Below are 27814 nucleotides of genomic sequence, written 5' to 3' on the forward strand. Positions count from 1 at the left end.
TTATTTAATAATTATTTTAACTATTATTATTTTATCATCATCATTATTATTATTATAAATGTAATTTCCCAATTATGACATTACCACATCGATAAAAAAAAATATATAAATTTGAAGGATGTAGCATTCTCAGTTCCTGCTGCTTGGGAAGTCGTCAAACCTGAAGCAATTCGAGCGTCATGGAAAGAACTCTGGCCTTCTAGAATTTACCAAGATAACTACGGTGATACACAAAAAGAAGAAATTCAAAACGTGCATAATTTGGTTAAAAATATAAATCCAGATGTCGAAATTTCACAAACAGGTGTTACAGAATGGATCACAGGCAGAACCGAAAGTGAATTCAAAATCAAATCAGATGCTGAAATTATAAGACGCTACAGAATAAATTAGAAGACGATGATGACAATAAAGAACTCAAAGAAAAAAAAGTAAAACATGAAGAAGTAGTTGACAGTTTTAATGTGTATATAGAATGGGCCTAGCAGAATGATACGCCATTCCACAAAATTTTATTGCTAATGCAGCTCCGAGTAGAAGCATTTGAAAAACATTTAGCTTCCAAGAAGCAAAAGAAAATCAGCAGTGACTTTTTTTTTTTACAAAGAAATACCAACCACCAACCGCCCGCCACCAGTGGGCAGTTGGTGGATTGAGTGGTAGAGACAGAGAGATGTAAAGTAGGTGTCCTCCATCGATGAGTCTCTGGACTACCTGGAGGTGTCACATAATAATAATAATAAAACTTTTTTTGTGTGTGTTATTTTGTGTTATGTACAAGAACATGATATTTATTATGCAAATTAAGTTATGTACTGAACTATGCAATTTTATTAAATCAGAATCCTCAACAATACAGGTACATACAAACTAAATTTTTTACTAAAATAAACTTGTGTGCTGTATAATTAATTAAGTTTTACATTACAGTACAGTAGCTTTTTGCTATCAGTTACTTCATTTATTTACAGAATTAAATTGATGTACCATTAGAATCTGATTATTTTTGTCTTAAACACTAGGTATTGTTGTCTCTTAGAGGAAAATTCGCTAATCCAAACTTTTCACTAATCCAAACGAGCACGGTTTTTATTAGTTCGGATTAGTGAGATGCCACTGCATGTTAGTATAGAGGATGACTGGAAAGTAAGGAGAAACTTATTAATATGAATATATCTGAAAAGTTCTGTGTATATTTAAATAACTGAAATGAATAAAAATATACATAGAGTTTATAAGAGGTAGAATTTTTGGACTAACAATGAGGTCATTATCTGTGCAATGTTAAGTTATATTAAGTCATAACAAAACAGAGCAGAACAAATGTTTAAATCTATACATAACAATAAGGCACATGATGTTGCTCATACAACATTATATGTAGTGAATTAGCCTAAAATGCCATTACACTTTGATAAGTTATTACTGAATTTTAAAAAATAAGCTATACTGTTGAGTGTTTAACAGAATCACATCCCAAAATTTGGAAAGCCTGCAGCAATCATTTTTACATAAATATGGTTTGTAGAGAAGTTTCAGAGCTCTCTTCCAGAAGCTCTGCTGCACAAAGAGTGCTGTGAACCTTCACTCATTGTGAAGTAATTATAAAAAACACCAACATTTATAGCTGATTTTTTTTAATTAAATTTTTTTTAAATAAACCATACTGCTGATGTTTAACAGGATCACTTCCAAAAAGTAGGAGAGCCTGCAGCAAACATTCCTAATATACCTAGTCCATCATTAAATACTGTTACAACTTGAACAGTGCATAAACCTCTGATCTATCAGTAATTCATTTAGGGCTTTCAGCAATTAGAAACTACATGTATTACATGCACATGGCAGTATTCAATGTTTGAAATGTGCCCCCCCCTTCTGCCTTCATGCATGCCCGAAATATGTAAGGCCACATATCGATAGCGGCATGCACAACACCCAAAGGAAACACTGACACTGCTCACTCAAAATCCGCCTTCAGATTGACAATGCTGTGGTGTCATTTCTTGCAGGCTATGCTCTCAAGCTCTAGTCATAATTTGAAGTCCAACAGATTCAAAACGGGATTTGCAGACAGCCAATCAGATAGTGATATCTCTTCAGGCAAATTTGCCTCCAACCACTGTTCTTTGGTCCTTGTCTTGTGTGCAGTGGCTGAGCTCTGTTAGAAGGTCCACTGCCTACCATGAAACAAAGTGTTGTTCAAGGGTTGAAAAACAGGTTCCAACACAGTGTCTTAACACACTTTGACAGAGGTTTTGACCCCTCTCTTGCAGAAATGCAACTTGGTTACCTGTGATACATCATCGCCCACAAACCATCACTGATGCAGGTCAACGACCTCTCTGAATCTTGGGTGTTATGGCACGTGATGTACACTAGTGGCCAAAATTGTTGAAACCTTTTGGAAAAAGTGTATTTTTGAGGTTTGATGGCTCATAACACCACTTTTTTTTTTTTGGTGTAATACCATAAAATTATATATCAATGGAAAGATAATTTAATCAAGAATGTAATGCAACAAAGTTTGTTCAATTATATGTATTCTATAAAAAGTTATAGCCAAATAACCAGAAAAAAGAAGCACAACTTGCTTAGGTTGATATGAATTAGCTTTTCTTCATTTGAATGAAGCCAATGAGCATGAGTGTTTAGAGAGCCAATCAGGTGTCATCTTGTTTTAGCAATGAGCCAATAAAGTCACAGTAGGATTTAGCTATTGATGTCATGTATTGGAGCTGAGAGGAGGACATTTGTCAGTATGTTATGTGATTGCTATAAAGTTGGTTGGGTTTATTTTGTGTTCTTTCATTTAGTGAGCTTGTAAAACGTAATAAAATTAAAGAAATGGTACAAAGAGTTGACTGGTCACCCAGAAAGCAATGTAAAATAGTACTATTAAGTGAACAAGACTAGTTATGAAGAAATTAGAAGAAAAATTGGTGGAAACTTAACCAAAGGTGGCATTTCTAAATTTTTGAAGAGGTATAAGGAGACTCAGTCACTACAAAACCAGACTGGTAAAGTCCTTGCACTCAACTTCACAATGTGAAGTTGAGTGCAAGGACTGTTCGGTGTAGACTGCAGGAATTTGGTCTAAATGCTAGAATTCCATGAAAAATGCCATTTTTATCTCTCAAACAAAGGTTGAAAAGATTAAACTCAGCTAAAACCTAAGTTAACTGGACAGCAGAACAATGGGACAGTGTTATTTGGAGTGATGAGACCAAAATCTCCCTGTTTGGTAGTGATGGCATAAAATATGTAAGGAGAAGAATTGAAGAATATTTGCATCCTGATTGCATTACACCTACTGTGAAACACCCACTTAGTGTTATGATCTGGGGTTGTATGACATCAAAAGTTGCGAGCAGAATTTGTGTGATTAATGGGAATATAAAAGCCCAAAAATACATAAATGAAATACTTGAGCACAAACTGAAGCCTTCAGCACGTGATCTTTTCCAAGATAATGAAGCATTTATATTTCAACAGGATTCAGCTCCATGTCATGTTGCTGCTATGTGCAAAACGTGGTTTCAAGATGATCATATTCCACTGCTGGAATGGCCTGGGAATAGCCCAGACCTTAACCCAATAGAAAATCTATGGAGTTGACTACAGAAACTTGTTAGTCAGAAGCAACCCAGCAATAAAACCCAATTAATAGAAGCAATAATTCAATCTTGGTTTCATATTATAACAGCTGCAGAACTGAAAAACTTGGTTCACTCCATGGGAAGGCATTATAATGCCGTAATTAATGCTAAAGGCTACCCAACTAAGTATTAACTCACATTGTGAGAATTTTTGTATATCTTTTGTATATAATTAAAATTTTTTCTATGTGTTTCACTTTTCTTCTTTATAACTGCTGTTCTAATAAAAAAAAAATCTTTCATAAAAGTTATTGCATTACATTCTTGATTAAATTATCTTTCCATCGATATATAATTTTATGGTATTACTTAAAAAAAAAAAAGGTGTTATGAGCCATCAAACCTCAAAAATACACTTTTTCCAAAAGGAAAATTTTGGCCACTAATGTACAACCATCCAGGGCATATAGTTTACCAACAATTTTTCTACAATATGGACATCATAACAATCACATTAAATGAAATGAAGATTTAATAAAATTCAACTCCTGATGTAAGAGCACTTAAGCAGAAACAAAGGATGTAAGCACAGGTGGAATGAAGTTTTGAGAGGACTAGACTTGGAGGTTCAGTCTAATATATTATCCAGCAGATGGTCTGTGGCACAATGATCTTGAAGCTTTATCAAAAAATAGGGGATGTTGGATCTCTCTTCATGATGTTCATTAATTCAGAAAACATCATTCATATTGCACTAGAGTTCAAACATGTTTTTTGGTCATTTCAGCTTCCAGTAAGCAAAGTGGTGGTATTACACTAGGCTATAAAACTCATCTTCTACCTATTAGTGACAAGTTCTGCAGCAGTTTGATCTTTCCTCTGAAAACTGTGGATGCCTCACTTCAACCCTGGCTTATGTCAGTTGACACAGATAGTTTCTTCCTGTCTGAAAGTTTGCTGCCTGTTGCCTGGAGGATATATCCAGCACCAACATCCAAGTATGGCACAGAATTTGGATGCTGCAGACCAACCAGGTTTCATTGAAGTATGATATACTTGATATCATGTTTGGCAAAAGTACAGTTCCAGCAGCATCTTACACTTCTGAGGTTTAGCCCTAGACATTGCAATCATGTGATCAAGTTATTATCTAAAAAAATAATGTCTTCTTCCCCTTCCCTTCAGGCTCAAATTAGCACATTATCCCTAAATTGCAACAATACAGATAACTGGACATGTTGACAAACACACCAATCAATGAAGATTAGCACAGTTCTGAATTAAGTGAAAGTAAAAATGGTATAACCTACATTTAAGGGTAACCTATCTGTTAATCTCTAAAAATTTGTGATTATCTCTCAGAATGGGATTCAATATATGAATTCATTACATGCAATACATTCCAAAATAACATTCTGAAAACTCATAAAATAGGCTTACAATTTTCCATTCATATCAAGTGAAATGTAGTCAAAAAATAATGGGGAACCTAGGTGGCTAAATTTTAGGGATCACAAGCACGTATGCATACACACACCTGTATATAAGATAAAAAGGAATATTGTACTTTTGGAATGCACAAATAAATAACCTGTCTAAATGCAGGATTTTAAAATTTTCTCTGCAGAAGTTTTATATATAATTCATTTACATGCAAACCAAATATTTGCAGAACAAATACCAGCAATCAAAAATGATTATTAAAAAAAATATATATAAGTAAAAAAATCAATAAATATATTATATATAATGTCTGATGTGACAGAGAGTTATATTTACTAAAGGGAGGCCAGTTTAAAATACATATATATACAAAATTACACTAGTGTCACCATCAAAATAATGTTACAGTGAAAAAATGAATTAACTTTTCAAATAAGCATGAAGATTTTAAAATGCACATACCTCCCATTATCACAAATAAAAGAGTTATTAAAAGGAAATAACAACCTTCAAATCAATTTCTTCAAAATAAATTAATTTCACAACAGAAAACAAAATAACTTTCTCTGCCACTGCATGCTATTTTTGAAACACACACAAGACATGCACTGCCAAATTTTCTGGAAATGGAGCCAGAGATTCGAGATTTATTTTAAACACCTGCTTATGTCATGCTATCCATGTGTGCAACTCTAGGAAAGATGTTCACTTGCCTTTGTATACAGACTACCTTGTATGAAATATTTTTCAAAAGTGACATGTTCTAACAGTCTTGATGGCTGTGTTTATACAAGATAACAGGTAAGCATGCATTTTCTGGCTAAAAGATTAACAATATTTACAGTTAACACTGTAATTAAATTTAAAAAAATATCATCAACTATTTGACAATTCTTTAAGTTATAAAATTATAAATAAAAAAAATAAAATTACTTTATATTGTATTTATAGTACATTTCATACTGACCCTCTTTTTTTTTTTTCAGATCAGTATGAAAGGTGTAATACTGAAAAAAAAAAAAAAAAAAATGTAAAATCTGCCAATTTCATATTATCCCAGCCTCTGGGGAAGATGCTTCCTTGCTTTACATAACTAGTTTGAAACATTTTTCAATAGTAACAAACAGTTAATGTCCCTGTATATTTATCTACATGTTTCAAGAAGTTCGCCTTGTAAGCATATAACATACAGATAAATATAAATAGATCATGTAAACAAAGGAATGTGAATTTGCAAATTTCTTCCTTACATAAAACTTTCAAAGTTATATTTAGCAAATAACAAATTTTAAAAAGTCTATTTAATATGCCATTCTAATGTATACATATATATTGATGCATCTGAAAAGGGCAGTGTTACTAAAATTAATTTGAATCCCTTTTTTCCATGAGTTATTCTTTTATGCACAACAGTGGTGCATACCAAGGTGTGCCCTACAAGACTTTGAAATCTCTACTAAAAACATTTTCTTTTACTTAGGAAAATTTATTCTGCTTTACTAAACATCATATAAATTATTATTATTATATGGATATCCCCACAAAGTCTGAAACTCATTAAAGGAGATCCACAATGACCAGTATTCACATACTATCTATTATACCACTACTTAAACTAATTCATTGACAAAGAACTCATGATTATCTCTGTTTGACAATCTATTTCAGTTCATTTCATTCCCCCAAACAAAAAACTCTAGCCATCATGTCATTTGCTAAGTACACTCTTATACAACATCCAGGAGTGAGTCCCTGTTCACTCTCTCTCTCTCCTCTTGTCATGTAATGAAAAAATTCTTACACGTCTATCTACAAAATGGTTTAGTAACTTTAGTAAAACCTCCTTTAGTAATTATTTTTATCATATCCCCTCTTTACTATATTAATCAAATTTTATTTATAACTTAAAAGTTATTTCAATCCATGCTCCCATTCCATTCCAATTTATATCAGTGTTCTTCAATATTCAGGTCATTCTTTAAGCTATTTTATTCACTTTTGCAATACAACCAATGAAATTTAATTCCCTATAATAACATTATCCCAAAATCCTTAGCCTCATCAATTTCTTGTAGTCCAGTTCTGCCAATATAATACACAGTTTATAAACTTTTCATCCCAAACTTTGCCACAATGAATTCACAAAAAGTACCCTTGGCCCACACTACCAGTTTATTTAAATCACCTTTATTAACTACTGCCCTTCTCAATTTAGCATTATCAACAAACAAATGGATATTCTCTGTGTGTTGAGGCTTAAGTGCTGGGAGGACATCATGTAAAAGATTTAATGGAATTTACAGCACTAGGAAAGGATTAAAAACTAATTATAATGCTTCCAATATTTTGTCTCAGTCACTGAGACATCTTCAGGGATTACAATAACTCTTGTAATGCACACTCAAATACAACACAACACTAAGTGAAACATGTGGGTGACTAAAGTCTATCTAGGTGGTGCGCCCTCTATGGCCATTTGTAGGTGGCCTAGGATGTAAAGTGGGATCTCTGATAATTAATGTTTCCCGTATTTTGGGAAGTTTTATGCAACCATATTTATTTAAATTCAGTTGTTTCTGAGTGCTGCTGCAGATTCTAAAAACAGTCTTTCTTTTTTGAATTTACTATGGTGGAGCATGGCGGTTTTTCTCTAGGAAATCCTGTGAGTTATATCCAAAACATGGTCTGCAAGGCCAGATTCACCATAGCCATGATTGTAGATGTATGATTTGTGTTCTTCTAAACAGATGGTTGCTGATCTATCTGTCTGTTCGAAGTAAGCCAACTTGCAGGAACAGGGTACTCCAGGCACTGAGAAAGGAGGGAGCTGATCTTTGATAGAATGGATAAGGGTAGCAAGTTTATGATGAGAGGCTTAAAGGCTATGTAGACGTTGTACTTTTTTAAGGACCTAGCTATTTTTCTGATGTGCCACAGATGTAGAAGATGGTGATGGCATTTCTGAAATCCTTCTAAAGAGATGGCCGGGGAATGGGAGAGGAACTGAATATTTTTTAAAATTCTGTAATCGCTGTAGCCATTGGAAAGGAAGGTGTTGTATGTGGGGGGTTGAGTTCAATTGAAAGGGAGATTCTAATGGAACAAAGACTGTGGGCTTTATTGGTTAGGGTTTTAATAATGCTATATTGTTCAGAGGGTTGGTGGTGGGAGAGTTTGTAAATGTAACTGTGTGTGTGTGTGTGTGTGTGTGTAGGTTTTCTATATACAGTGAAGGAAAGGTTATCATTAGGAAGGTATATTACTAAAGTGTCTAGAAAGGGTAAACTACTGTTATTTTCCTTTTCCATCATAAATTGGATTCTTGGATATAGGCTATTGAGGTGACTGACGAAGGAGTAATTTGTCTGGGCCATGAGGCCAAATAGAGAACACATCATCTACAATCACTACATCATTTTCAATCAAGGTTTTAAAACCTTGATTGAAAATTAAGCAGAGCAAAGTATGTGGGCTTTTACCAACTTTTCCAAAATCTTCACCATTCCAGAGATACTAGGTGAATAGTTAGACATATCAGTTTTTTGCATCTTTGAGCAGGATTATCATACATTCTATCCACGTGGTTAGCCTAGTGGCTATGCGCTTTACAACCATATGCCTGGGGAAGGAATGTCCTAGGTTCGATTCCCGTCGACGACGTGAGGAGCTTAAGGATTTTTCTCAGCCATAGCCAAGTTAGCCGGTCTTGGGTGTGGACAACAGGGTTTTTCATCCCACAAGCAGGCAAACCGGTACAGTGAACACAAATGGATTACAGTCAGGAATACTGACCCAGCCATAGGCCTGATTCGTCAGCTATGCCGGTTCCGTAACCCGGATAAAATTTGGGGGACTGAAATGATGCCGTACCTCTCCGTAAAGGGGACTCATGGCCGTGTATCATCATATGATTATTATTATTATCATACATTCTTTTCACTACTGTGGGATCTCTCCTGTTCTGAGACTCAAATGATATAGCCTAGTCAAAGAAACAGCCAGATGTTGATATCTCATCACTCCTACTACTGAATTCTTATTGAGTTTGTGCAACAGCTAGTACCTCATCCTCATATAACTCAGCTGTTTCTTTATCTGGTGAAGAGGTAGCAGTTAACTCAATGTTTCATACACTAGGTTCACAGCTTTTAGCAAAATAGGCACTCATTAGATAAACATTCTCTTCTGCATCTGTTACTCACATACCATTGGCATTCAGTAATTATTATTATTTCATACTCATTACTGGGTTGTCTTTAGCTTACAGAGACAGTTTCTTTTTATACATACTTGTTCTGTTTATACATACTTGTAACTGTTCTGCCCACTATATATAATTTTCTTAACTGACATCATCCTTCCACATCATCTTTTTCTTAAGAATCTCTTACTTAACATGACTGCATCCATATCATTTCTACCCTATTTATTCTTTTAACTCTAAGGACAATTCAAATACTGCATCATTTAAATATTTTTTGTAAGCTTCTAATAAACTGCCATTATCCTTCCAACTAACAACTAATACCATGGTACAGAACCTAATATACTCCTCAGTCCTGTTCTGAATGGACTATCCGTAAACTTAGCCACTTCCCAAATCATTCAGAATGATCACCATTAGCAACTAGACGCAGAACAGATATATCTTTAACTGAAGTCCCCCCCCCCTCTGATGCTATAATCATATTTATCACTCTTTGACCTTGAGCTCCTTCTGTCACAAGCTATTTGAAGAAGTTTTCTTACAATAGTTTCATTCTTCTCATGAGATTTTGCTGCTAAACAATCAATGTCCAGATAATTAAATCAACCATGATGATCACTCATTTTGCACCCATCACATTTATTTGGTAATGCATCTCATCACCACTAGCAACCAATTGACTATGTCTGCAACAACACCTACCACGTATTTGATCTTGTTGGACTCCACCTCACAACTGATGGCTTCAAACTCATGGAAAATTTTTACTACTAGTATTGAAGTCATAGGTTTCTACCCAAACTGGACTCAAATAATATAATATCATCAACAGCACACCACTTTCTCTTCTATCCTGTTTTTCCTTCCTAAAAATACCGTACTCTTCACACAATACCAGTTAGTATATCTACCTCTGATAGCCAGGACTCACTAATGGCGAATCAGAGATCCCAATGTATTCACCAAGGCAACAAACTCTACCCCTTTGTTTCTGATACTCCTGACATTTGTGTACAGATGTAATGAGCTATCTGTATGTTTTTTTTGTATATTCACTTCTGTAGTCTGCACAACCAAACCAAGTGGAGTCCCATCTGTTAGTTGGTGTCACCAATATGGATTCTGTAACTGTCGTTCTACAGTAGATCTCTTCACTAAACTTACTCACCTCTGGACAAAGACCACAGAAAGATTTAGAGAAACCCACACAGTTAATCTCAATATAATCCTCCTTTGTGGTTGTTTAATGCATCTCGTGGTGGATGGCTTGCTCTAACGAGATTTCTTTATTAATTCTGAAGTACCCTGAGGTTCTGTGCTCTTGCCAATTCTAATCCTCCTATACATCAAGCCTTCCTACTCTAATCCCAAATCTTATCCACAGTTTGCTGATGAGAGTACTCTCCATTCCTTGTTCCTGGAAGAAAGATCTTACTCTGCTTTCTCTTACTTCTGCTAATGTTCCAATCTCCAATCAAGAGGTCAGTTTTCTCTTCTTGGACTGACTTTCACATCTAGCTTATTCTGGAATAAGCACATCACATCCATAATTTCTTCTGCATACGAAAAGTGTGGTATTCTTTTTCATTCAAAATCCTACTTTTCTCCTGCACAACTCCTAACCCTTTGTAAATCCCAAATCTGTCCAACCTTAGAATACTGTTCTCAAACTTAGGATGATACACCAAAAACTTCTAAAAATCCTGAATTATATAGATAAAGAGGGCACTCTGCTTAATAGATGATCCCTTTCAAACAGACTCCTGACAATCACTTTCTTACAAGATACTCTGTTTCTGCATCATGCACTTTTTTTTTATTGCTACTTTCATAAGCACTGCTCCAATGAACTGGCCACTGCAATTTCTCTGCTTTCCTCGAATATTGTAAAAACATGATCAGCCACTAACTAATATCCACATACAGAAACCAAACTTATCAAACTAACTTTATCTTCTTTCTTTATTCTTTAAAACAGCATTGCTCATGTTTTTTTTCCCCCTAAGATTTGCAGAAAAAAAACCCACATTAACAGATTCCTTCTTTCTCCTTAACCTCTTGTTCATACATGGCACCATTGTACTATGGATTCTGTGACCTCTTGTGCATGGACTTAATAATAAGAAAGTCAATAAATATGTATGTATGTATGTTTCCCTCAACCTTATGGTTGGTGGGGATAGCAATATGCTACTATCCTAGGGAATAATGATTATGGTACAAGGTGGTTTTTCATTGCCTTCCTTGCTCTACAGTATTTATGAATGTAGACATGTGTGTTCCCAGGACCAGTTTGCCTGTTTTGAGGGATGAAAAAACCCAAGTTTTGGGGTGAAAAAAGCCCTCCGCCTCCATATGAGACTAGCTAACTCACCTTTAGTTGAAAAGACCTGATAAAGGTTCCTCACATCATGGATGGAATCAAACCCAGCTCTTTCTGACCAATTGTCAGAAAACTTGTCTATATCGAAGCTACAGAGGCTCCAAAAAAGTCAATACTGAACATTTATTTATTTAGCTTATGGATAAAAATAAAAGAAGTTAATGAGCAAAACTATATACAGATTGACAGTTCAGTTAACCAATCAGGCACTATCTGGAAGTAAATGAAAGTTGCTGAGGCTTCCAGGAAGGAATGTGTGGGATGGTCATCAGTGATATAATGCATAGTCAGCACAGAACCCTACACACACACACAAAAAGGATGAAATTCTCCACAGATGTAATAAGAGGACATTGCAGCCTTGTCTAGTCCTAAATTTGGCTCCAGAGGTGTTGAAGCAGACGGAATCCTGGAAGATTGGTTGTTGGATCTCTAATCAGATACAGTTTACAGTTTGTAGTTTTTGTTCCAGAGTTTTCTCCACCAGTCCTGGGGACCATCATCTGATATCTCCACAAGCCAGGTGGGAGATCTGGAAGTAAGGTGTCAATCTGGAGGTGGATAGATATCTTGATGAATAGGAAGGTAAATGTTATTTCTGATTTGATTTATTTCTTTGATGGTAGCTTCTTCTCTTCTGCAGCATGGAGGAGTGATGTAGGAAAGAATGGGCAACCATGGAGAGGAGGAGGTCTTAAGGTGGTAGAGATGGTTCTCATGGTTATGTTAAGCTGCATGTCTATGTGGTGACTTCAGCTCCAAGTTGGTGAACAATGCTCTGCCACTAGAAATACCAGGGCCAGGACTGCTGTTCTAAGATTGAAGGTATTACAACTCCAAGTTGTGCCCATGAGCTTGTTTATGATATCATTCCTGCAGATATCTTTAAATTAGTTTTTTCCAAATGTTTTCAGTATGTCAGACTACAGTCAAGTGTGACACCAAGGTAACAGTGGTAACTTGGAGAAAGGATTAAGCCAAGAATATAATTTCTTGGCATCTTTAATTTATTTTTAGTTTCGATGCGCCTCCTGGTTATTCAGGTGGAAAGCTGGATGTAGCCTGTGTTCTCACAGGCTACATCCAGTCTAATATTGTTGACGATGTGGTTTGGAAGGTGGCGGAGACCGAAGAAATAATGATCCAGATTGAGTGCGGTATCCGCCACCTTCCAAACCACATCACCAACAATATTACACTGGATGTAACCTGTGTTCTCACCAAAGCAAAACCACCAAAAACCAACATATCCAATAGTGAATACAAAGCTCTACAGGAAATGAAGAAAACAAAGAAATAGTAATCACCAAAGTGGAAAAGGGGAATGAATGCCACCGTGGTTCTCGACCATACTGACTACACAGGTAAGCTTAATGCTTTATTATTAGATCGGGCTACCTACCTCCTTATTGAATATAATCCCACCAACTCACAAATTAGAAAACTCCACAGGCTCCTTAAGAAGGTTACTTCTTGGCCTGGAAGTCACCAACAAATTAAAACCTTTTAACTCTATAACCCCCCCCCCCCGTATTTATGGACTTCCAAAAATTCATAAACAAAACATGCCATTACATCCCATAGTGGATGGCATTGACTCCCCCACGTACAAATTAGCCAAACATTTAGCCACAGAGCTTATACTGGCAACACACCATCACACATAAAAAAAAAAAACTCAGCCCACTTCAAAGCCAGTATAGAAAACCTTACACTCCAACATACTGACATAATGGTCAGTTATGACGTCTCCTCCCTATTAACAAATGTCCCACTCAAGGAAACCTTAGAGCTCATTCAAGCCAAATTCCCTCCAGATATCTCAGCCCTATTTCAGTTCACAATGAACTCAGGGTATTTCATTTAGCAGGGAAAATTCTACAAACAGATAGAGGGGACAGCCATGGGTTCACCACTCTCCCCACCCCTGGCCAACTTCTTTATGGAGACTTTTGAAGAGAAAGCCTTAAACTCTATGCCACAAAAACCTACTATATGGCTTCGATATGTTGATGATGTGTTCGCTATTTGGCCACATGGCTCAGATACACTCCTCTCCTTCTTAACACACTTAAACAACCAACACCCCAGAATCAAGTTCACCTTGGAAAAAGAGGATAATCTGCCCATACAGGCAGATATATTCACCAACAATTCCCACCCCCACACACAACAATATGGTGTTATTAAGACACTACATAACAGGGCTAAACTAATCTGTTCGAATGACAAGGCCCTAACCACTGAACTAAATCACATCCTTAATACGTTCTCGGCCAATGGCTACAACCCCCAAAAAATACTAAAACCAGTAACCCCCCCCCCTACACAATAAAGATTACTCTAAATCAATCACTATCCCCTACATCTGGGGCACCTCTGAAAAAATAACCAAAATCCTAAAAAAATATGACCTGACCTCTTGTTACAAACCATATAGAAAATTGGCATCCTTTATTCGCTCCCCAAAAGGTCCCTTGCAGCTGTAACTGTCCTATTTTGGCCAAACAGGCAGGACAGCGAATATCAGAATTTCAGAACACAAGGACTACATCCGGTTTCACCATTACAGCCACTCTGGGCTTGCAGACCATGCTCTGGATACTCGCCACAGAATACGTTGGAAGAAAGCCACAATAATACACTGCAGCAGCAAGTATAAATTGGAAAGACTATTCATAGAATCAACCTCAGCCCTAAAAAATGTTCCCAACCTCAACAAATTTGGATGCATGAGACTGCCCCAAATTTCGGAAACGTACATCATCAGAACTTCAGCCTAATGGCCAAGAAAACCTAATATAGCCTGCTAGGGGGCACTATCAGGACTGTAGGAATAACAGTAGTCTCCTTTCCTTGACCTCATTTGCTGCTCTAGTGCCTGCGTGCACGTGTCTTAATCTTAAGTTCCCATGAAGATGGCAACGTGACGTTGCCAAAATATAGCAAGTATATATTAAAGTTTATTTTAATTTATATTCCAGTTTATATTGTTATAATGTATATATTAATAACTTTAATATATAAGTAGTATTACATAAAATTAATAAGTTTCATATTTTTAATACAAACAAAAAAGAAAAGCATTCTGGATGTGAAAAAAAGTATAAAAGCACTGGAAAAAAAGTATAAGCACTACATTTTTCCAGTGCTAAAATGAGCATTTTCCTTCTTTTTTTTTTTTCTGTTCCAAGTTTAAGCTATATCAAGTATTCCAGCGAAGCATATGTGAAATTGTAGTGCAAAACAAGTAACACATATATAAGAATACTTGAAATGGTAACCAATGAGAATGAGTTGGTAGCATTCAATCAGCCTCACTGGAGGTTACATACAGAGAGAGAGAGATTGACTCACTATGGGAGGGCAGTATGGCCCAAAAACTGCCTAACAATACTCTATCATGCTTTTTATATTTGTAACTGAGGCATTCACTACTTTGAATGGTAACTCATTTCACTAATTCACCACCTGCCAAGAGAAAAATCCAGCTCTCTCTCTCTCACACATCCTTACTAACCATAACCTTACTCATATTCAAGAGACTAACCTGCATACTTTTGCCTCCTATCATATTACTATTATTATCACACCCTCCATGAAGTCAGGGGACTCGTTGTGGGAGATTCACTCAACTGACAACATATTTATCATATTGAACCTTAAAATCCTTAATCCTCCTCCTTTCCCATATTAGGCCCTAGTGGCCCATTACGTTCGTATTAGGCATGGCCTATTATAATTTGAAACTGCAACTGCTTCTAGGATAAGGTAGTTAGCCTTATGCCTCCTGGTGTATCCTATGTCTGTAGATGCATGTGTTCACAGAGCCAGTTTGCCTGTTCTGGGAGATGAAAAACCCAAGTTAAACCCCTGCTTAAGTATGAGACTGGCTAACTCACCTTTAGTCGAAAGAGACCAGATAAAGGTTCCTCACATCTTGGACAGGGAATTGAATCCAGGTCTTTCCGACCAAAGGGCTTTGTCTATACAGACTGAGCTACGGAGACTCCTTAAAATCCTTAATATTCCCTGCATTAAGAACATATTCCAGTAATGCATTCCAATTCATAATTCTCTATGTATGAAATCTACTCCTCAAACCTCTCTTCACTACACTTTATAAATTGGAGGAATATGATGCTCCCAAGTCGGTGCAAGCATTTTCCAGGTGAAATGGCTGTGAGAGGGAAATTGATGGAGTTTGAAAGAGATGTTGTGGTAGGATACCATGCTGCAGGTCTATCTGTTCAGCAAATTGTTGAAAAACAGGATCATCCCAGGTCAACAATTAGTGATACCATACTGAGATGGAAGTGCAGGGAGTCAACTGCAAGTGCTACAAAGAATGAAGACCCCACATTCCCCGAATGTGACTGTACGGTGCTACAAAGAATAATATGTAAAAACTGCCATTCATCAGCTAACACCTTGAATGCAGAATTCCAGGGATTGAATGGAACACAAATCTGCACAAAAAGCTGAAAATATGGGTTTCCATGGTAGCACTGCAATATGCAAGTTTCACATTACCTGAATGAACATGCAGATCGTCTTCAGTGGTGTAAAGAGCATATATAGTGAGACATGGATGTTTGGAAAACTGTGTTATGGAGCAATAAATCACACTACGCCCTCTACCAAGTAGATGGATGAGTGTCCAGTGAACGTCTCTTACCAGAGTGCATAACTCCAACTATGAAATTTGAAGGTAATGGTGTGATGGTATGGGTCTGTTTTCATTATTATTATTATTACCCAAGACCCCATGGAGTCAAAGACTCATCTAGGATTTTCTGGTTTAGCCTTGGACCTCTGTTTGTGGTGTTCAATATAACATTGAACTCAGAGAGGTATCTGAACATTCTGGACAATGCAATACTTCCTACTTCATAGTGTTTCTGCAGAACTGACCATTATCTCTTTCAGCAAGACAATGCACAGTGTCATAAGAACACTGTGCATTGTCTGTGCATCTGCTGCTGTAATAACTTCATGGTTTGCAGACATGAACATCAACCACACTTGACTGGCCTCCACAGAACTAATATCAACCCTACTGAACATCCGTGGGATGAACTGGAGTGTCGCAACAGTCCAAGACTTCATTACATGCCTACAGGAAGAATGGTTCACTATCTCCAATGATCGCTATCATACACTTGTGAAAATGCCCTATAGGATAGCTGCAGTCATAGTAGAGAAAAGAGGTCCTACATTCTTATTAAGGTGGGCACCATGGCTGTTTATTCCTCCTACTATGATGTCCATTGACTTTTTTCTAAGCAGTGCATTTCTGCACTCCAAAATGCAACATATTGCACTTATTAATATTTAAACTACAATCCTACTCATTTGTCCAAGCCAAGCCTATTCAAATCTTCCTGAAGGCAATTAGCATTAGCAGTACTACTTATAATTTTCCTCTAACTTTGCATAATCAGCAAACAACTGAAGATCCCCAGTCAATCCACATGATATATCATTTACAAGCAAGTTAAACAGCTGGGAACCAAAGAACAGAACCCTGGGGTATGCCACTGGTTACCGTTCTTTTTTGAGACACTGCTCCATCATACATAACTTCCTCATATCGTTCAGAGAATCAGTCTTCAATCCATCTAACTAATATACTATCCATTCCTCCTCTCTCTGCAGGTTGTACACTAGCTTATCATGTGGTAATCTATCAAATGCTTTTGCAAAGCCCAAGAATAGCTCTGTATGGAGGTAACTGAATCAGTTGATATAGTGGAATTACTCAGCGAGCAGTTTGCAAGAGTATATCATCCAGGTGGTAATATTGCAGGAATGAAGGAACCAATAGCTTATACGGGAATTGTGGTGAATGAAGTGGAGGTGAATAGTCTATTACAAAACCTCAATGTCAATACATCTGTGGGATTGGATGGTATACCAGCTCGTGTTGTACATGAAGCGGATAAAGAATTGTCACTGCCCTTGACCATTTTGTTTAATATGAGTCTTGGATCTGGGTTAGTCCTGAGGGGGTGGAAAGATTGGAAAATATTTCCACTGAATAAAGGAAGTTCCAAGACTGCTGTTTGCAAATTACCAACCAATCAGCATATCAGGAGTCGTTGTCAAGGTCTTGGAGAAAGTAGTAAAGAGAAAAATACAGGAATGGATAGATGAAAATGGGATACTGTATGGGGGACAGCATGGTTTTGCGAAGAGTAGATCATGACTCAGTAATTTGCTCATGTTTTATAACACAGTGGCAGCTGAACTGGATAAGGGTAATGGGTTTACAGTGATACTACTGGACCTTGCTAAGGCCTTTGACAGGATACCACATGGAATTCTAATCAGTAAACTGCAGCATATGGGGATGGATATAGGGTTGGTGAGATGGATAGGAGGGTGGTTGATGGAAAGATATCAGAGAGTGGTTTATTCAGGAGTAGAGTCCAAAAGACGGTCTGTGACTAGTGGTGTGCCACAGGGTTCTGTTCTTGGACCACTACTATTTAATTTGTTCATTAACGATATAGGAAAGGATCTGAGAGGAACTGTTCATTTGTTTGCTGATGATGCAAAGTTGGGTAGAGCAATAGTGAATGCACATGATGTCGAAATTTTGCAGGATGATTTTGGATAGATTAGAGGACTGGGCTAAGAAGAATGGATGTCAATTTACTGTGGCATAATGTAAGGTTATGCATTTTGGAGTGAAAAGATTAGCAGCAGTATACCACATTGGTGGAACTGTACTCCAGGAGATTGACGAGGCCAGGGATTTGGGAGTGTTGGTGGATAGGGAGTTGAAGTTCAGGGGGCACATTTCAAAAGTGGCTAAATCAGCTCATCAAATCACTTGGTTACTGAAGAATACTTTGATGAGCAGAGACAAAAAAGTTATTGTTCCTCTGTATCGAGCCTTGATAAGACCCCATCTTGACTACTGTGACCAGATTTGGGTGCCAGGGTTTCTTCTTGATGGGGAGGAGGTGGAGAGGATCCAGAGGTAAGTGACCAAGATGATAGCAGGTCTATGGAATGAACCTTATGAGAACAGGATGAAGATTTGTGGGTTGCAGAAATTGGTTGATAGGCGGAAAAGGGGTGATATGATTGAGAGATTCAAATTACTGAAGTGTTTCTATAAGATTAATTCAGAGGATATTTTTGAGAACAGGACTGGTGGTGGGATGACTAGGGGCCATCCATGGAAACTAGGCAAGAGTGTGGTTAGTATGAGTGTTAGAGCTAGGTTTTTTAACTTGGAGAGTGGTAAATGAATGGAATAAGCTGCCAGAATCTGTTGTGGGCACCATGACTGTGAATGAGTTCAAGGCAAAGTATGATAGATACTGTGTGAATGTTGAATAGATGTTCTTGACATGATGTTAGGGCCTCCCTCGATGAGTCTAAGGACTCCTTGGAGTTGCCCGTAATAAGAATAACATGACTCTCCCTTATCTAACACACTTGTAACCTTATGCAAGTAAATGCAAGTAAATTGCTAAAACAAAACCTACCCTCAACAAATTCATGCTAATCATCATAAAGAATACTATGTAAATCAACACAAGTTTGTATTCTGTATCCTATCCAATCTCTCCAACATCTTGACTACAACTGCAAGTTATACAGACTAGTCTAAAATGGAAATTTCTGTCCTGGAACCATACTTATAGAGTGGTATACTATTTTGCTGTCTTCCTATTCCTTAGGAACCTTACCCACTGCAAGACTTTCATTAAATAACTAGGTCAAGGGCATACCTAACTGTTGTGCACATTCCTTAAAAATATGTGGTGATGTCATCGATTCCCACAGCCTTATTAACATCTAATCCAATCAACATCTGATACATCTCTGATTCTTTCACTTCCAATTCTCCTAATACTTGCCTCCCTTCTTCTACATATTGCACAGCATCACATGCACTGATGAAGTACTCATTCAATAATTCCACTATATCCTTAGTTGGTCACTCAGCTGCCATACTTGATGATGACATCACCCATATTCATACTCTAAAATCCTTTACCTGATTTCTCTGTTTATTACACCATTGTTTCTTCACCTGTTGCGAAGGGTTTGCAGTTCAATTTCCTTAATCTGCCATCATACCCAGCATTCCACTTTTGATTAGGGATGCTCCAAATATTCGGATTTGCTTTGGTATTTGGCCAATTTGGCATGTTTTTCAAATATTCAGCTTTGGCCAAATCAGTAGAAAGATCTAGTATTTCAACATGTGTCATAACAAATACAACCAACTGGAAAGAGCCTATCCTTATCTTGCTTGACTGTTCAAATAGAAGGGTTTCCACAGCTGATGAGTAAATTCATTCCGCAGTAAATTTTCTCAGAAAATTTCTTTTGCTGCTAGCTACGAGCATATTCCATGAAAGTTTTTTTTTTTTTTCAGAAGTCAAAAATATTTATGAAAAAACTAGACATATGCTCAAACAAACAAAAAAAAAAAAAAACTGCTGAAAAATTCATTTTCCTACATAACAATATATCCTGAATTCATTTTGTTATTAAATCTATAATTATTCTCTATATTTCACAATTTAAAATAAGTTAAATTAATAGTTTTGTTGTTTGAAGAAATAAGTGCAATATTATTTTCAGACTTTTATGCTATATTGTTTTTTAAATAAAATGTTCTCTATGAAATTAAATTATAGTTTTATTATATCAAAATAGAAGATATTATGAATCCATCTATATGTTATAGCCAAATATAGAAAAAAAGTGATGTTTCAAAAATTTACCAGTTACCTTATGAGAACAATACCTATTTAAACAACATAAACTCTACTTCACAATCAGTATAATCACCTTTTATTAAAAATGCATTAAGTAAGTTTCACTAGCCTGACATACTGAACTTCAAATTGGTCAAGTTCAAAAAAACTTACAAGTGGAAATGAAGACAAAAACTCATTCAACACTGTAACTAACTTATGTCAGAAAACTAAAAATTCATAAGTAACCTCTTGGAAGATGCACAATAAAATATCAAACTATACAGCTGAGAAGCTTATATTTCTCTTACATAAGATAATGTAATAGACAATATTACAGATACATGTATATTTTGTAGCAAAATGTTGAAACAAACAAAAGAAAAAAAATGTAGAAAAATTTTCTTTTGAAAATTTACTAGAAAGAAAGCTTATGAGAAGGTTATGTTCTTACAAACTCTCTTGTAAATTTTTGAAACTTGAGTTTCTTTCTATATTTGGCTATAAAATATGGATGGATCCATAATATCTTCCATTTCAATATCTTACTTATCTCAAATTTAAGCATCTCAGGTCTACACTTAAAAATTTGAGAGTTATTATATTTAAGGAAATATTCTTTCTTCTTTATTCTAAACTTGGAGAGTTTAGAATAAAGAAGAGAGCTTATGAGAATATAATCCTTGGCATTGGAGTTCCCTTAGTTTGCACTACAAAAAAGAAACGTTCCAAGTTTAAGTGGTGCATGAAATATGGATTGATCTCTGTTTATCTTACAATTCCAAAATGAATATATTTAGGCTCGCTCTTCTTTGATAATTACTCTTAAACATTGAATGCTGTTCACTTATGAAAAATACAATTCTCTGAAACAGAATTGTTTTGGTATTAAATGAAGATTCTTGTCATTTTAAGGCTTTTGTCTGATCTCTAATGACAACCGACATTTCAAAAAGAGCTTTCAAGCTATGGAATCCTTAATCAAAAGAACTAATAAAAAAGCAAATATACGGATGCGTCTACAGCGTTATTAATTCATTGGATTAACCGGTCCCTATAGTGGCTGTTTATTATTGGTTAATTATTTATACTTTGCAAACAAGTCTCTTCCCCTCTCCCCATAATTTTTTTTTTCATTATTCCAAAATAAATTCACCTATTGATGTCTAGACTTAATAGGATCACATGCTATTTGCTCTACCCAGCAACTTATAGGACACACATATCATAAATGTCAATTATTAATAATTTGTTTGCCATTAATGAAAGTATTTCCACTCAAATTTATTCTTTCATTTACATTTTCCATTCTCACATGACTTATTAATGATGGTTCACATATTTACACTTCTGAGTAATTCAAATATATCAACCAAATATAGTCTTCTTCATTATTGTTTTCTAATATATCTTAAAACAAACACATCGTCCTCCACTCTATGCAGATTTGGTTACAATTAATTGATAAATTAAAGTATTCAAAGTCATCCTACAAATAACTGCACAGGACCAATTTCAGATGAGCACTGATGCACTATACACTTTAAAACTTTCATATCGATAAAAATGTAGTCAATTTGATGAATTTTTAGTGTGGGTTGCATAAATCACATGACAGCATACCCAACCATTATGGGCATGTGACGACACTGATATATATATATATATATATATATATATATATTATTTACTGATTGATTGATTTATTCATTCATTTATCTTGATGTGGTTACATGATTAGGTGAAGTATTGTTACATGTTTTTTCACAGGCAGTCTCACTCTCACATGCACAACTCATCATACTTTTACTTAAATGCATTCACTGTCTCTGCACTCACTACACTTTCAGGCAATGCATTCCAATCATCCAACACTCTCCATGTAAAAAAATCTATTCCTCACCTCCTGCTTATGTCCTCCTTATACAGCTTCCAGAGATAGCCGCTTTTCCATCTGATGTATTGAGACATTCTATTAAAAATCTCATCCACATTAATCTGGTAATTATCCCTTGCCAACTAATATGTCTCGATCATGTCCCCCACCCTTCCTTCTATCCACTAGACTGAAATTTGCATTCTCTCAATCTGTCCTCATGCTCCACATTCCAGAGACCAGAAACAACTTAGTTGTTTCTGAACCAGTGGCGGCCGGTGAAAATTTTAAGTGGGGGTGCTGTATATACAAAAACCTTTTTTTTTTTAATCAGTAACGAATTTATTAATAAATAATTTACATATTAAAACATTGCTTTATTAAAAATATTTCATCCTCACCACAAACAAACACCAATAATAAAAGTTTCGTATCATAGCAATGACAAGCACAAACAATCGGCGTTAGATTGCAGTGCATTTGTTTCATGTAACGATAATTGAAAAAATATAATTCTTTTCATATTTTCAACAGTGATGCTTGTCATAATTCAGCTTTGTATCTATAATAAATAAATAATTATATGTTATTTTAACAAATTAAAATAAGATTTACAAAAAAGAGTTCACCACGAACACGCACCAATAATAAACGTTTCATATCTCACAGAAATAACGTGCGCAAGCATGATACACTGCCCAAACAGCAATGTATCTAACGACGTAACGTGCAATAACAAGCGCAAACGAATATCAGCGTTAGATCGCAGTGCATTTGTTTCGTGTAACGATAATTGAAAAAATATAATTCTTTTCATATTTTCAACACTGATGCTCATCATAATTCAGCTTTGTATCTATAAAAAAAAATTATATCTTATTTTAACAAAATAAAATTAAGATTTACAAAAAAGTAGTTCACGACGAACACGCACCAATAATAAACGTTTCATATCTCCAGAAATAACGCGTGCAAGCATGATACACTACCCAAACAGCAGTGTATCTAATGATGTAACGTGCAATGACAAGCACAAACGAATATCAGCGTTAGATCGCAGTGCATTTGTTTCGTAATCTAAAGCATTAACCGAACGATTCCAATTATTAACTATTCAATCAATGTCAAAACATAAGCTGTAACCTTTAACATGTTGTATTGCATTTATATAATGTTGTAAGCATTGTTATTATTTATAAACACAGACCAAATTTAATTTTTTCATTTTTTCCTTGGGGGTGCTGCAGTGTCACAGTGCTTATGTATGAGCTGCCACTGTTCTGAACCCTCTCCAACAACTCATCATCCTTTTCAAAACCAGGTGACCAAATCTGTGCACAGTAAACCATATGCAGCCTGATTAAAACCCTGTAAAATAAAATCATAACATCATTACTTCTACATGTCAATGTTCTCCACATCATTCCAATAATCCATGGTGTTATCCTTACAATTTTAGCAAAATGACAACGAAATTTCAAATCCCTATTAAACATCATTTCTCTGATCCCTCATCTCCTCTAAGATATCCCCACCAATTCTATACTCTGCATCCCATCTTTGCTTCCCAAATTTTAAAACCTTACACTTTGAGCTGATATTCCCCACACACTTGCCCATTCACAGACAGTCTATCCAACAAGTCTTCTTGCAAGGCAACAACATCTGCTCTACTTCTCAAAACTCTGCATCGATTGCAAACAACTGCATATCACCATGATTTAAGTCCCTTCCAATGTCATTTACATACAAAATAAACAAGAATGGTCCAAAACAAATACCTAAGGCACATCACTAGTGACTTTCCTTTTCTGGGATAACTCTCCCCCTCCCAAAAAAAAATGCCAATATCTGTCAGCCAGCCAATCTCCAATCCAATGCATTAATCTACTGTCCAACCCCCATCTGTTTCAATTTAACTACTGACTGATCATGTGGCAATCTATTGAAAATCTTCGCAAAATCTAAATATAGTACTGTATATGCATCCTCCATTGTCCAATGTATTTGTCATCTTGTTATAATAAGTAAGTATATTGCTAAAACATGATCTATTGTCTATTCAACAAGTCTACAACATCTGCTCTACTTTTCATAACTCTCCGCAACTTTATATCAACTTTATACAAACAACTGTATATTACCATTTAAGTCCCTTCCAATGTCATTTACATACAAATTAAACAAGAATAGCCCTAAAACAAAACCATCAAGTGTACTTAAATTCCTCACATACCTCCTCTCACCATCAGTGGCTCCTCCCCACTCCAAATACTCTCAAGTTCTGCATTATGTTGCGATCACAAGGATGGAATACTTTAATGAACCGCTCATTTAATACCTGTACTATATCTTTTTCAGTATTCATTATTTTCCCATTATCACTGGCCAACATCATCATCCCATAATCATTCTTCTTTCTATTGGTCACATATTGAAAACACTCCCAAAGCCTCATTTACTAACCGCTGCTCATATTGCACTTTTGCTACCCTACCCTTACCAAGTGAGTTATCTTCCTTGCTTGCTCTTTGTACTCCTCATGTAACTGATTATTGCTAATCATCTTGTGCTGCCTCCACATGCCTTGTTCTTCAAGACTGCATACTTTACCTCTTCAGTCATCCATCTTACACCTACCTTATTTAATTTCCTGACCTTCAGAATACACTTAGTCATTGCCTCTACCAGATAGTTCCTGCATAGGGACCAAGTAGCACTGATTTCCTTCCCAACCAATTTCTTATTCCATGATATCACAGCAAGCTGTCTCCTGAGTTTGTCATAATCACCAGCCTTATAATTCCACATATAATCCTTTCTCACAAAAAAAAAATTATGATATGGTTGACCACCACCCAAGTGATTACATCATGATAATTTTCACCTCCATGATATTTTCATCAGAAAATATTATTGTAAACTTCAAAAACTCAAGAAATTCACTCTCTTTTGGTTATTATTATTATTATTTGGTAACCTCCATGGAGTCAACAGACTCATCATGGGAGGCACACTCAACCAGCAATATGTCCATCATAATTATAATAATAGTAAAATACCTATACTCTTTTTTAGGTTATTATGGAAGTAGTGGAATAAGCTACATTTCTGACTTTTCTTATCATTCGTACTATAGGCTTACGCTGAATAAAATAGCTCCTTAAATTTTTTACATTATCACATCGTGTGGTACTTCATATATAATTATTTTACTACTTCCTTACTTGCCAATGCTAGAATTCTATGTTTCATACCATTAAATTGTTACAGGGAACTTATTTTTGGAAAATGCAATTATCTATCACATGGTCTCCAATGACCACTGCCATAGTAACTAATATCCTGCTACCTTCAGAAGTGATACGGCCTGTAGTGTATTTCTTTACTTCCTAGATAACCTGAAAAAGAGTATAGATACTTTAACATATTTGTGATGGGCAAGTGCTTGCAGTAAGCAAAAGTTTTATTGTAGTATTAAATACAACAGAGCCAATACAGTGACAGAGTAATTACAGTATTTAATGTAACTTGTGACAAATGAAATTTATGACCCTGTATAGCAAAAAACATCCTTCTCCTATACTGCACAGACACAAGTCAAACAAAGTAAATGTTATGTTGTAGCACTAAATTATGTATAATGTCCGAACAATCTATTTCAAAGCAACTGATAAGGGAAATCGATTCATTCCATACACTTCAGTGCAAAATTTATGTAATACAAATTTTCAAAATGCAAATACAGTGGTATCTCGCTAATCCGAACTAAAAAAAACCGCACTTGTTCAGATTAGTGAATTTACCAAGAGGCAACAATAACTAGCGCTAAAGACTAAAATAATCAGATTCTAATGGTACATCAATTTAATTCTGTAAATAAATGAATTAATTGATAGAAATAAATGCTACTGTACTGTATATAAAACTTAAAAAATAATACAAGTTTATTTTAATAAAAAATTTACTTTGTATATATTGTTGAGGATTCTGATTTAATAAAATTGTATAGTTCAGTACATAACTTAATTTGCATAAAAATAGAACTTTCTTGTACACAACACACAAAAAAAAAGTTTCACAAAATAACACACAAAAACTTTTTTTGTATTTCTTTGTAAAAAAGTCACTGATTTTCTTTTGCTTCTTGGAAGCTAAATGTTTTTCGAATGTTTCTTCTCGGAGCTGCATTAGCAATAAAAATTTTGTGGAATAGAGTAACATTCTGCTTAGCCCATTCATACACATATTAAAACTGTCAAATGCCTCTTCATGTTTTACTTTTTTTTTCTTCGAATTTTTTATCATCATCATCGTCTGCTAATTCATTCTGTAGCATCATATTTATAATTTAAGCATCTGATTTGATTTCGAATTCACTTTCGGTTCTACCTGTAATGCATTCTGTAACATCTGTTTGTGAAATTTCAACATTTGGATTTATTTATTTTTAACCAAATTATGCACGTTTTCAATTTCTGCTTTTTGTTTATCACCTTAGTTATCTTCGTAAATTCTAGAAGGCCACAGTTTATTCCATGACGCTCGACAGCGTTGATTCATGCCGACAAACAGTACGTACTGTACAGTATAAAAAAGCAAACGTGAACACACAATAAATCAAAATAGGCCTACAGTATAACCGTACAATCCACAGTATGAAAAAATAAATACTATGCTGTAATAATAATAAAATAAATAATAATAGTTCAAATAATAATTATTAAATAAAAATAATAGTACACAAAATAATAATACGTAATAAATAAAACCCTTTTTTTTCTTTCAAACCGCAGTTCGGATTACTGGAGGGTTCGGACTAAAGAGGTTCGGATTAGCGAGATACTACTGTATTTGTTTTTCTTCTTTTTTTATGACTTGAAATAAGACAATGTGACATTTGGGATTTTCGATACCATTAATATAGCTCACGAGCTACCATTTTTAGAAATAAAAGTCTACCAAATTGAAACTGGCATACTATATATTATTATTATTATTTGACACCTCCAGGGAGTCCAAGGACTCATCAAGGGAGGACACCCATATATATTTAGCAATTTAGATGCAAAGGGGCAAGTTATGGTCGAGTGCCTGAGATGTAACTCATAAGAAACACAGCCTAACCATGAGCATGTTAACTTTACGAGTTACTAGTATCATGAAGTTAATCACAAGATATTTGAGGAAATAATGCAAGCAGTCAACTGCTTATTATTTCATGAAATGCAATTATTGCATGAAATGCATGTGACTACACAGCCAGAGGACCAACAAGGTTCAAACAGCTGATTCAAACAGGGTACTATATTTTATAAAATTAATCAATATAAAATGATTACAACATGCATTAAAAATATTTCTGATTTACCAAAATACCAGAACACACAGAATTACTGATAAGTTTTTAAAGAATATTTGATCAATTTACCAGTAAACTGGTTTACCAGTATTGCAATCTCTACATGAAAGGTCTAAGGCACATGACGTGTGGGCAAGTGGTTAAAAAGAAGAAAGGAATTTGATGATGTGTTTCTTGAAGACCTGAGGAGGAGGATTATAATCATTAGAGAAAACAGT

The 27814-nt window shown here is 35.4% G+C and overlaps 2 protein-coding genes across 4 annotated transcripts in view; one reads left to right on the forward strand and one right to left on the reverse strand.

The window, feature by feature from the left end:
- Ttc7 (tetratricopeptide repeat domain 7) overlaps positions 1–27814 on the reverse strand; it is a 371341-nt gene that overhangs the window by 316492 nt on the left and 27035 nt on the right. Inside the window, exon 1 of one of the 2 annotated variants that reach the window (XM_090400946.1) lies at positions 5505–5609. The exons of the other annotated variant lie outside the window; for it this stretch is intronic. Coding sequence (XP_090257072.1) covers positions 5505–5511 — 7 coding nt within the window. The 5' untranslated portion in view covers positions 5512–5609. Of the gene's footprint in view, positions 1–5504; positions 5610–27814 lie in introns of those variants that run through there. 2 annotated transcript variants of the gene reach the window in all.
- Positions 5739–27814, forward strand: part of Ip259 (NSA2 ribosome biogenesis factor-like IP259) — a 64900-nt gene continuing 42824 nt past the window's right edge. Inside the window, exons 1-2 of one of the 2 annotated variants that reach the window (XM_090400259.1) lie at positions 5752–5843; positions 6029–6215. The gene's annotated coding sequence lies outside the window, so the exon portion shown is untranslated. Of the gene's footprint in view, positions 5844–6028; positions 6216–27814 lie in introns of both variants that reach the window. The other variant, XM_090400261.1, reaches the window with a different exon arrangement.

The sequence above is a fragment of the Typopeltis vanoorti genome, chromosome 11 (assembly GCF_054136105.1).
Source record: "Typopeltis vanoorti isolate ZY-2024b chromosome 11, IOZ_Tvanoo_1.0, whole genome shotgun sequence".
NCBI classification, from domain to species: domain Eukaryota; kingdom Metazoa; phylum Arthropoda; class Arachnida; order Uropygi; family Thelyphonidae; genus Typopeltis; species Typopeltis vanoorti.